We start from the raw sequence: 11249 nt of genomic DNA, 5'->3' as shown, positions 1-11249 counted from the left end.
TCTCCTTTTCTTAGCTCGCTGTCCTTGCAGCTGGGAGTGAGTCAGCATTCGCTCGGGTGAATTTTAGCACCTGAAGGTAAAGGAGCGAAGTACAGCACCTCTGCAGAGCCTCATGGCCTTGCTGGGGTGTTAAATGCTTTTAATTGAGGAATGGTTTTGTTTCTGAGAATGTGACTGGAAATAGGTTTAAACTGGGGGGTGATTGGGCAAGTGATGAAGCAAAGGAGCTCTGAGCAGTTCTGTGTTGGGGCTGGGGAGAAGGAGGCGCTGGCTTTACCTTCCCTGGACTGCTTTAGCTCTTGAAGCACTGCTTAAATGAGGAGGCAAAAAGTAATTAAGGTGTTGGGAAGTCAAAACTCTCAGAAGGACGTCGGTACAAAACCATCAACCAGAGTGGTAATCGTACGGGAGCCTTCTCCCTTTTTTCCAGGTCAGCCTTAGTGACGAAACGGCAGCTGAGGTGGCTCTTGCAACGTGTCAGGGATGTAGGAAGAGTTTTTATTCATATGCTGTAGCTTCATTAACAAAAATACATCTGGAATAGCATCAGGTGTCCCTTCTTCCCTTGGGGTTTGTGCACAGCTGTGGCTGGCTGCGTCCTTAGAGGACAGGAAGGTTGGGCAAAGTCTAAAACCATGAGTGCCTGCAATGGGGAGATTCCCCTCTGCCAGGGCTGTGGTTTCAGGTGTAGCTGCCTGAGGAAGCAGTCACTGCAATGACACTGTGTAGCTGTTGGATATTTGGAGTCAGCATCTCCACACCACGACTGAGCAGGAAATTCCCCAGCGTGGAAGAGCTGCGAGTGAAGCAGGAGCTGGTGGGAACCCTTGAGATCCGTGAGACCCTCAGCTCTGCTCATGGCCAAGGTGATGCTGGGGTGTCCCAGAATCACAGAGCGTTAGGGGTTGGAAGGGACCTCCAAAGCTCATCCAGTCCAATCCCCCTGCCGGAGCAGGAACACCCAGATGAGGTTACACAGGAAGGCGTCCAGGCGGGTTTTGAATGTCTGCAGAGAAGGAGACTCCACAACCTCTCTGGGCAGCCTGGGCCAGGGCTCTGTCACCCTCACTGAGAAGAAGTTTCTTCTCGAATTGAAGTGGAACCTCCTGTGTTCCAGTTTGTGTCCGTTACCCCTTGTCCTATCATTGTTTGTCACCGAGAAGAGCCTGGCTCCATCCTCGTGACACTCACCCTTTAAATATCCTGCACAACCAGGGTGAAACTCGCTGCAGGTGACGAACCACTGCTGGAAAACACCACGAGCCCAAAACGCTCTTGTTCCTGTTATAAATTTTGTGGATACAAGGGCACTTGGGAGAAAAAGAGCTAATGGAGAGAGAACCGGCTAAGCCAGAAGTGCAGCTGCAGGCAGAATTAAGGCCATTATGTGAAATCCTCCCCTCGCTTTAAAATTTAATTTCTGCCTTGCAAAGGAAGGTTCGTGAGGCCTTTTAAATTCATAAGGCTTTAAGCTGTAAAAATGGATGTTGCTCAGGGAAGAGATTAATGATCTGCTGCAGCCCTGCTGGGTGCACTATCCAGCTGGGAAGTAGCGTGGCTTTAACCTTTCTAGTTTCCCACTTCAAATCTTCATATTTAAAATTTGCTGTACAAAAGCTGTCGGATTTTGAGGGTGGGTGATGCGATTGTCTCCAAAACAAAACACCTCCAAATAATGCAAGTCAAAATGAGCCTTGTGCTGCTGATATTTACGTGAGCTGGTGGTGACTGTGCCGTGGTTTTTCAGCTCGGCTCCACGGCCATCGGGATCCAGACCTCGGAGGGCGTCTGCCTGGCCGTGGAGAAGAGGATCACGTCCCCGCTGATGGAGCCCAGCAGCATCGAGAAGATCGTGGAGATCGATTCCCACATTGGTAAGGAGAAAGAAATCAGCTTTATATATTTATAAATCAATATTCTGCTGCATCTTCCCCCAGCGCTGGGTTCCCCTGTGGAGGGGATCAATGAATTCCCCTTCAGTTTTTCTTAGTTATCCCCTCTTGGAAGGCCTCAAATGTGGCTCCTTTAACCTGTTTAGATTTGAGGTGGGTGGGAGAAGTCAGTTACGTTCCTGCCCTGCAGCTGGGGGCCCATCCTTGCTGTCTTCTGGGAGCATCAGAAGCAGCGTTTTGGGGCCGCCGAGCCCAGCGGGGAATGCTCATCACAGAATCACAGAATGGCTCAGTTGGAAAAGCCCTCTGAGATCATCACGTCCAACCGTTCCTGTCTACCCCCTAAACCATATCCTTAAGTACCTCGTCTACCCGCTCTTTAAACACATCCAGGGATGGTGACTCCACCACCTCCCTGGGCAGCCTGGTCCAGCTTCTGACGACCCTCTCAGGAAAGAACTTCCTCCTTATCTCTGACCTGAACCTCCCTTGGCACAGCTTGGTGCCGTTTCCCCTTGTTCTATCCCCCATCACCTGGGAGAAGAGCCCAGCACCCACCTCTCCACAACCTCCCTTGAGGCAGTTGTAGGTGGTGATGAGGTCTCCCCTCAGCCTTCTCTTCTCCAGGCTAAACAAGCCCAGTTCCCTCAGCCGCTCCTCATCAGGCTTGTTCTCCAGAGCCCTCCCCATCCTTGTGGCTCTTCTCTGAACACGCTCCAGAATCTCAACATCCTTCTTCTAGTGAGGGGCCCAGAACTGAACACAGCTCATCCCTCCCAGTGCACACCAGCCCCTGGTCACTGGTTTTCCAGGCTCCAGGCCAGCAGGACATAGTTACAGGAGCAGGAAGAGGCAGCTGAAGCACCCCCCCGCTCCCCGCCTCAGTGACCTCCCTCATGAAGGCTTATCCCAAATTTAGATCTGGGAGAGCAGGGAATTACTGCGAAAGGCTTGACTCCAGGCCAGTTGCTCTCGGAGCACTAATGTTAGCCTGAGCCCCTGCTCACAGCAGCCTCCTGCGCTGTGAGGGGGCCCGCCACGGGCTCATGACCAAATATGTCGCCTTGAAAAGCAGGAGACCTCCAAAATACCCACGTTGCTGCTGCCACGGGGCATGGAAGGAGCTTCTGGAGAGTCCAATTTCCTCCTCTTGTGTGCCTGTGTTACAGCTCCTCTTCCTGGAGCAGGGTCTGTGCTGGAGGCTCCTGCTGCATCTTCCCCCAGCGCTGGGTTCCCCTGTGGAGGCGATCAATGAATTCCCCTGAAGTTTTTCTTAGTTATCCCCTTTTGGAAGGCCTCAAATGTGGCTCCTTTAACCCGTTCAGATTTGGGGTGGGTGGGAGAAGTCAGTTACGTTCCTGCCCTGCAGCTGGGGGCCCGTCCTTGCTCCTGAGCAAATCTGTGTTGATCCCATCCTTTCCTTTTCCATCTCCTTCCTTTCCAACAAGCTGAGTCGTGGCAATGCTGTGTGCTCCCACGCACGGCCCCGCTCTGCCCTGCAGCTTTTTGTGTTTCACTGTGGGCTTTGGGCAATCTGGGGGTGAGAATACATCACAAAAATGAGTGAAATAACTCGTGTTTCCCCTCTCTCGTTCCAGGGTGTGCCATGAGTGGCTTAATAGCTGATGCAAAGACTTTAATTGATAAAGCAAGAGTGGAGACTCAGGTGAGACTTGACATTTCTCTTCTTAAAACACCACCACCAGGCTCCGAGCTGTCTCAGAAGTCTCCTTCCAGCCAAGGAGCTCGTGGAGAGGGAGGATTACAGGGGGTGCAGCTTCCCTCAGGGGCTTTTGCAGAACAGTGAAGTCTCCCCTGTATTTTTTTCCCTTCTTTAATATTGCACATTTGGTGGGAATCTTATGGCAGGGTCTCCAGTGGTCTCGTAGCACTGGTGGATGTGCTCCAGTGAACGTGTGGGGCTGTGTGTGTCTGAATCTGTGCTGACAAAAGACTGGTTGTGTTGGTTATATTTTTGCTCCCATAAATGTACTTGATGCCTCAGGTGCTCAGAAGTCCCGGGTCCAAATCTCTGCGCTGTAGCAAAGATTTTCCTGTGAGGTTTTCCCACGTCTCAGCACTTTTCCTGCCTCTGGAGAACCAGATAACCCCATCGCTTCACAGATGCTGGGATAAAGTGCTCTGCGTGTTCCCTGTTGGCATCCCAGGGCCTAGGTTATCCCCAGCTTTTTGGGGGGATCCCTGCACAAACTTCCCAGCTTCTTCTGCTCTTCCCTCTGTGTCCCAGGTGCCAGCAGCCGCCCTGAGGGTGCTGGAAGGAAATTGTCTTGGTGGCCATGCAGGTCATCGCTCCAGCCCCGTGTGTGAACGATCCAGGACTGTCGTATTTAGGGAACAAGTTGATAATTTGAATCTTTATTTGATTTTTTTTCCCTTGCAGAATCACTGGTTCACCTACAACGAAACCATGACAGTGGAGAGCGTGACACAGGCCGTGTCCAACCTGGCGCTGCAGTTTGGGGAGGAGGACGCAGACCCAGGGGCGATGGTGCGGAGCTCTGGGGGGGGCTCTGGGGGTGCAGTTGGTTCCCCTCTGACTTTGCCCTGGCCTTGCCTAACCCATTGGCTCCTCTCTGTTGCAGTCTCGTCCGTTTGGTGTCGCGCTGCTTTTTGGAGGAGTCGATGAGAAGGGACCCCAGCTGTAAGTTCATCTCTTAATCCACACCAGCTCTGGGAAGAGACAAAACGCCTACTGGAGCTTCCCAGGACGCTTTAATGACTTGATTCTGGGATTTTCCTTAAGCCAAACACTCGGGCTTTATCCCATTATGTACCTGATGTGTTTGTTAATGCGTTCAAACCCTTCTCTTCAAAGCATGGGTTGTGAGCATGGGCTGCTTGTTCAGGGTTGAAGATAACGCTGTGCCTTCACTGAACCCTTGCTTTTTTAATGTGGTTTTCTAGGCGGGAGGGAGGCGTTAAAGCTCTCCTGGTCCTGAGTTTATTCTTACCTTTAGGACTAGCAGAGTCCATGGTAACATAATACGTGGAGCCCGCTGTAACATTCCTCGGGGAGGTGGTGGAGCAGCTGTAACCTGAACTGGTGTGCTTCAAACACGGCACAGCCACCCCAATAAGGTCTCCCTCCCAGGAGCAGTAGCGTAAACCTGCTGGTTTTATTAAAGAAATAAGTTAAGGGGGGAAATAAAAAGGAAAACTGAGTATGGAGGGCAGTGTCGGGGGTGTAGAGCTCTCCTTGTAGCTTCCCAGCCCAGTGGGTGTCTGCAGGTGGCTCTGGCACCCCTCAAACCTTGGTCTCTGCATGCCAGGAGGAGAGAGCTGCTGCTGCCAGAATCGCAGTGGCCCAGGGCCGCTGGGTATATGAGGAGGCTGGACACAGCGAGGGGTTGCTGCGAGCTCTGCCTGCGTCGCTGCTGAGGGGTCCCTGCTCCAAGCTGTGCAGGGAGCGCTGGGGGGCTGGAGGGGCAGCCCCTGGGTGCAGCAGTGTGGGACGGGGTGCAGCAGCCGCTCACTGTCTCGCCCGTGTTCCCACAGGTTTCACATGGACCCCTCGGGGACGTTTGTTCAGTGCGATGCCAGAGCCATCGGCTCCGCCTCGGAAGGCGCACAGAGCTCTCTGCAGGAGGTTTACCACAAGGTAAAAGGCAGAGCTGGGGCTGACAACCTCGCACGTTACGGGGATAATTCACAACCTACAAGGATCCACTGGATCCCTTCCCGACGAGCGATTTGTAAGGCCCCTCTTGTGCCGCAGAGGAGGTGCAGGGCCTCCTCAGGGTGGGACTGGGTCCTTGGCAGTCGATCCTGTGCTTAACGTCAGCGCTGAGCTGCGGGTGAGGATCCCACAGCCAGCGCTCCCCCCTGCAGCTGAACGCCAGCCCGCTGTCAGTGATGCTGCTCCCGGCCTGCAGCGGGTGATAATTAAGACCATGTCAGGAAGAGCTCTATAAATAAGAGAGCTGCTGTACAGTGCCGCTGGTCGGCGTCAGGACTCGGTGTGGACACGGCCTGCGCAGAGCGAATTAAAGCAGGCGGCTGCTTTTCATCAGATCTGCTAAGCCACCGAAGTGAAGGGCTTTTGGGCTGCCAGTGCTGTTTGATATTAAACAGCAGCTTCCTTCGTGAGGGGGAAGCTGCCCCTTCTGTGTGTGAGAAACCAAACGCTGTCACGAAAAGCACAATTGCTGTGACGATTTCCAGCCGAAGACTCAAAGATTTAATTTGCTCGCTACCAGAACTGTCCCAAGTTTTGGGTTTGTAACCACCTTCCAAGTGCAGAGTTGCTGCAAACGCAGCTCTCGTCACCCTTTCGCTGTTGCTCCACTTCCTCTCGTGCAGGGATTTATGTGATTAAAGCACAAAGGCCTCTGCCAAGAGGGAACCCGGCTTTTCGGAGCTCCCGCTGGAGCTCATTGGGACGAACTGGTTGATAGTAACTGGTGAAGGGAAAGGGACCCTCGTGTCCCCATCCCGACAGGAAGGTTTATGTGCCCAGATTAACAGTTCTTAAGCTTGGTAAAAAGTTAAACAGAAGCAGAAAGTCGCCATCCTCGCAATTGTCGCTGCCCTGCCTGGACAGCGCGCTTTGATCTCTTGTTGATACTGCAGATAACTTGATAAGCTTTTAAGTTTGCTGCCAGTGACAGCTCAAACGGCTTCGGGAGGAGCGGGAGGGAGAGCAGCGCGCTTCTGCAAAGGGCTAAGGTACAAGTGGGTGCTTGAGCCTCAGCAGTGCCATCGACGTTTTGTTTTACAGTCAATGACGCTGAAAGAAGCGATCAAATCTTCCCTCGTCATCCTGAAACAAGTCATGGAGGAGAAGCTGAACGCCACCAACATCGAGGTAACCGCGCCGCTGTTAGCGACTGCGATGTGGAGCAGGGGTCCGCGCTGCCTGTGGTCTTTGCGAGCATCTCAGTGGCATCTTGCATTTGAAACGTCCAGTTAAGAAGCTGCCTGCTTGCTTTTGGTAGAGAGGGGCTGCCTCTGAGCAAGGAATGGAGCAGTTTAGGACTTCCCGAGCCAATGGCTGCAGGTGTCACAGAATCCCAGAATGTTAGGGATTGGAAGGGACCTCCAAAGCTCATCCAGTCCAATCCCCCTGCCGGAGCAGGAACACCCAGATGAGGTTACACAGGAAGGCGTCCAGGCGGGTTTTGAATGTCTGCAGAGAAGGAGACTCCACAACCTCTCTGGGCAGCCTGGGCCAGTGCTCTGTCACCCTCACTGAGAAGAAGTTTCTTCTCCAATTGAAGTGGAACCTCCTGTGTTCCAGTTTGTGTCCGTTACCCCTTGTCCTATCATTGTTTGTCACCGAGAAGAGCCTGGCTCCATCCTCGTGACACTCACCCTTGAAATATTTCTAACCATGAATGAGGTCTCCCCTCAGTCTCCTCTTCTGCAAACTAAAGAGCCCCAGCTCCCTCAGCCGCTCCTCAGAAGGGAGATGCTCCACTCCCTTGATCATTTTGTCCTTGTGTCTTCGAGCTGCCCACTGTAGCGTGTTGTGTGTGGCATTTTGGAAAGGTTGCAGCTTCCTTTTGCCTCCTAGAGGCTGTGGCTGGGCCCCTTTCCCTGGCAGCAGCGATTTTGGGGGACTCCTGGCCATGGGCTGCAGCCCCTGCTGACCTTACACCGGCCAAGTCAGCCCGTGGCACCCTGACGTGCTGGCCACCATGGGCTGCAGCCCCTGCTGACCTTACACCAGCCAAGTCAGCCCGTGGCACCCTGATGTGCCGGCCGGATTTTCTTCCCCGGGGTTGAGCCATTCTTTTTTCTCCTGGTACTTGTAATATTAGAAGGAATGAAAATTATACAACTTCTGGACGTGCTATATTCAGTCTCGGGGCAGTGCCAAAAATCTGCTGGACGGGAGGACCCAAGAGGTGAAGCCTCCAGGAACAAACGCACTCCTCCAAGCCCTGGGTTTTGCCTGCGAGCAGCCAGACCTGATCTCTTGGAGATCAATTTGTAGTGGTACCTGTCCCCTTAAACCCCGCTCGTAATGCTCTTTTTTAGGAGGTAAAAAAGGGTAAAGCCCGTGCAGTTCGTTAGTGATAATGGCTGGGTGATGAGCAAGGCTGGTGTATAGAGTTTGCTTCTATTTTGGGTGGGGTATGAGACACTGGACCTTTCCAAATCCTCATTCCAGCTCCTGAGCCGCTCTCCCATTCCTTTCCTGTGAGCGCTGGGAACCCCTTTCCCAAACAGCCTAAAAATGCACACCCCACATTTTTCATTCAATTCCACTGCCAGAAACTCTTCCTGACATCGCTAACCAGGGCTTTCTTGGGTGGGAAGGACCAATGACACAGTGAGAACTTGGATGCTCTGTCCAGAAATGATGCTGGGTGGTGGAAATGCACCTCCCCAGCTGCACAGATCCCTTCTCTCCTGACCAGGTCCAGGTCTCTTTTGGGAGATCCACAGTAGAGTGCGAAGAACCCGTGGCAGAGGAGCCCTGCGCTGTCCTCGTGTCACGTTCCCCTTTACTGGGGCTTAACTGTGCTTGGCAGAGCCCTGGGCTTGTTGAGGAATCGTGGCGGGGTTAAATATGACCAGAATGTGCTGAGGATCAAAAGGTCTCCATTGACTCGAGCCCCTCCTCTGCCTGGAAATCTCCCACCTGAAGGAGCTGCTTTGCTTTGCTTTGCTTTGCTTTGCAGCCTTTTTGAAAGATGTGGTGCTCGGGTTGATTTCCTGCAGCCCCTTCCCTCCCTTCTGGGGGATTTTCCATCCAGCAGCAAAGAGAAAAGGCGAAGTGTGGTCATGAGGAGTTAAACCTGTTGGCGGTGAAGGTCAGGAGCCTTAAATGAGCTCTTAAATTAATGACTTCCCTGTGGTGCCTGGAAGGGAAGAGTTGAGAAAAGCGCTGGTTTGTAGGTGGAGGTGAGGCACAGGTTTGAGCAGAGTAGAAAACCAGAGTGGTTGCTGTTTCTGAGTACCTGTTTGGGGTTTCAGGCTGTGGTTGGTGCCCCTGAATCCTTGTTTGGGGTTTCAGGCTGTGGTTGGTGTCCCTAAATCCTTATTTTGGGTTTCAGACTGTGGTTGGTGCCCCTGAATCCTTATTTTGGGTTTCAGGCTGCGGTTGGTGTCCCTGAATCCTTATTTTGGGTTTCAGGCTGTGGTTGGTGCCCCTGAATCCTTATTTTGGGTTTCAGGCTGTCTGTACATGTGTTGTCAAGTCCATTTGGGTCTTAGCATCAGGCCAGCACCCACACGGGTGCCTTCTGAGGGGCCTAATGTGACATCTGCAAGTGTCTGGTGTCTGAGCACGCCTGGGCTGTCAGGGGCTCTCAGCCTGAGTGTTTGGGACTTTTCTCCATGAAAAACGCTTACGGCTGCCCTCCCTCTACCCCAAAATTGCATCACATCACCCTGTGCTGTTTGATGGGTGCCTTTGCCAGCAGAGACGCTCTGGGATTCACCAGGACCCTCTGCAGCTCCAAATATTGCAACCAAACACTGATCCCTTCAGAGCAAAGATGCGTGCCCGGTGCCTGGGGCGAGGTCTGGAGCATCCCAGCTCCCTCCTGCATCTTCCTGCCCTCGTCTGCCCGCAGCAGCTGCTGAGCCGGGCTCTCACACCGAGTTGGGTGCCATCGAAAGCCTCTCCCGGTGTCGTCACTCCTGGAGCATCTCTCGTTCTGCTGCCCATGCAGCGGCTCAGCTGCCTGCCCTGGGTGCCACCCCCTCTGCCCCTCACGGAGATCTCCATCCCTTGCCTGCACAGGGCACCAGGCGGCTGCGAGGGGCACCGCGCTTCGCTTATTTTGGGGTTTGGTGACCAAAACGTGGCTTTGCCTCTGCCTCAGTTTCCCAGAGCCAACCCTTTTGCCATCCTGGCTCTCCTAAGGCGCATCACAGGCCGGGATTTGTACCCTTGGCAGGTTTTTGGAGGAGAAGGAGCCCTTGAGGGCTGCACTGAGCTGCAGCGGAGCGTTTAACGAAGGACTCTCATTAACGAGGTCTCTTTTCCCCCATCGAGCAGCAGAGCCTGCCCGTTCCCAACAGTCGCTGCTATGCGGAGCCTGAGTCAATTCAAAGCTATTCCTGCGGCAGGCGGCTATTTTAGGGCATCAAAGAGCGAGTTACGGGGGCAGGGATCCTGCTGGGCTGGCAGATCAGGCAGCAAGGAACAGCTGCTCCCGCTGTCCCCTGCCCCACGCTGTCCCCTCGCTTTTAACCCCTTGCTCCTTCTCTTCCAGCTCGCCACGGTGGAGCCGGGGATGAAGTTCCACATGTACACGAAAGAGGAGCTTGAGGAGGTCATCAAGGATATTTGAGAAGCAGAGAGACCCCCCCCTCCAAGGCTCCTTCCCGCCCCATCGGGGTTCCTCCCGGCGCCCGTGATTTTATTTTCCAGCAGCATCCGTAATTGCTCTTGAGGTTTTTTTTACAGTTTCTGTACATAACTGATCTCTACAACAAGAGGCGATGAGAATAAATCATTTTATTACTCTATGCTGGGTTCCTCATGGCCGGGGGGGGTGGATCCTTTAGCCCAAAATCGGGGGGGGCAGACGAGGGCAGCGTTGGAAATGGGCGCAGGGCGAAGCAGCTGCCGGGTTCGCTTTGCTGCGGTCGAGTCCCCGCTGCGGCAGGGGCCGGTCTCCCTCTCGTGGAGAGCGCGGTGCTATCGCATCCAGCTGTAATTTCCCATCAGTCTGCAAAAACATCTCGTTTGGGACCTGGTCAGCCCCATTTGGGCCATTCCCACTGTGGTTTTCATCTGTAATGGCTCACCTGGAGCTCTGGGAAGAAAATCCCCATCCAGGCTTGGGGTTTGCGTTTCCTGTGCCAGAGCAGAGCCCACTGAGCCTCCCTTGGCACATTCTGCAGGTACCACTTAATTTTTAGAGTGATTTCATCTTGACTGTCGAAAATTCCCCTCATTTACCTCCCAAGGCTTTTATTTCTCATTCTCCAGCAGACGTCTCTATCCACGCCCTCGAAACAGCAGCTGAGAATTAAAGATGGGTCTGGCGAGGGGAATAAGCCGAGATTAGCAAAGTATTTTCCTGCAAAATCACATCTGTGTGCTCGGTGAGGGTTTTGGGGGCTGGAAATCCAGCTCTGCTGCCCCGTGAAGGCTGCGGGGGCTGCTCTGCTCCTTCCCCTTTTAAGAAATGACAATTTCACGCTGAACAAAACCGCGTTGTTTGGTGTGGAAGGGACGGACGCGGCCTGTGCTGCTGCGGGAGGGGATCGCCCTGGGCAGGGAGGACATTTCCAATGCTATATTTGACCAAAATGAGTGACTTTCCTCTCATTTCAGCACCAGGGATCACTTGCCAGGCTCCAGTGGGCGTTTCACAGCTTGGCAAAGCCAAAACGACGCCGGCAAAGCGCAGCTGAGCTCTGCCCTGCCAACCG

At 53.6% G+C, this 11249-nt stretch overlaps 1 protein-coding gene across 1 annotated transcript in view; it reads left to right on the top strand.

The window, feature by feature from the left end:
- The window catches only part of PSMA5 (proteasome (prosome, macropain) subunit, alpha type, 5), a gene marked incomplete at its 5' end in the record, with an annotated part of 11039 nt that extends 702 nt beyond the window's left edge, over positions 1 to 10337 (top strand). Inside the window, 7 exons of the mRNA XM_010191834.1 lie at positions 1748 to 1874; positions 3491 to 3558; positions 4294 to 4401; positions 4496 to 4554; positions 5409 to 5511; positions 6631 to 6717; positions 10082 to 10337. Coding sequence (XP_010190136.1) covers positions 1748 to 1874; positions 3491 to 3558; positions 4294 to 4401; positions 4496 to 4554; positions 5409 to 5511; positions 6631 to 6717; positions 10082 to 10159 — 630 coding nt within the window. The remainder of the gene's footprint in view (positions 1 to 1747; positions 1875 to 3490; positions 3559 to 4293; positions 4402 to 4495; positions 4555 to 5408; positions 5512 to 6630; positions 6718 to 10081) is intronic.
- Positions 10338 to 11249: the final 912 nt, after the last annotated feature.

The sequence above is a fragment of the Mesitornis unicolor genome, unplaced genomic scaffold (assembly GCF_000695765.1).
Source record: "Mesitornis unicolor isolate BGI_N332 unplaced genomic scaffold, ASM69576v1 scaffold7369, whole genome shotgun sequence".
NCBI lineage: Eukaryota > Metazoa > Chordata > Aves > Mesitornithiformes > Mesitornithidae > Mesitornis > Mesitornis unicolor.
This window is presented reverse-complemented; position numbering and strand designations above follow the sequence as displayed.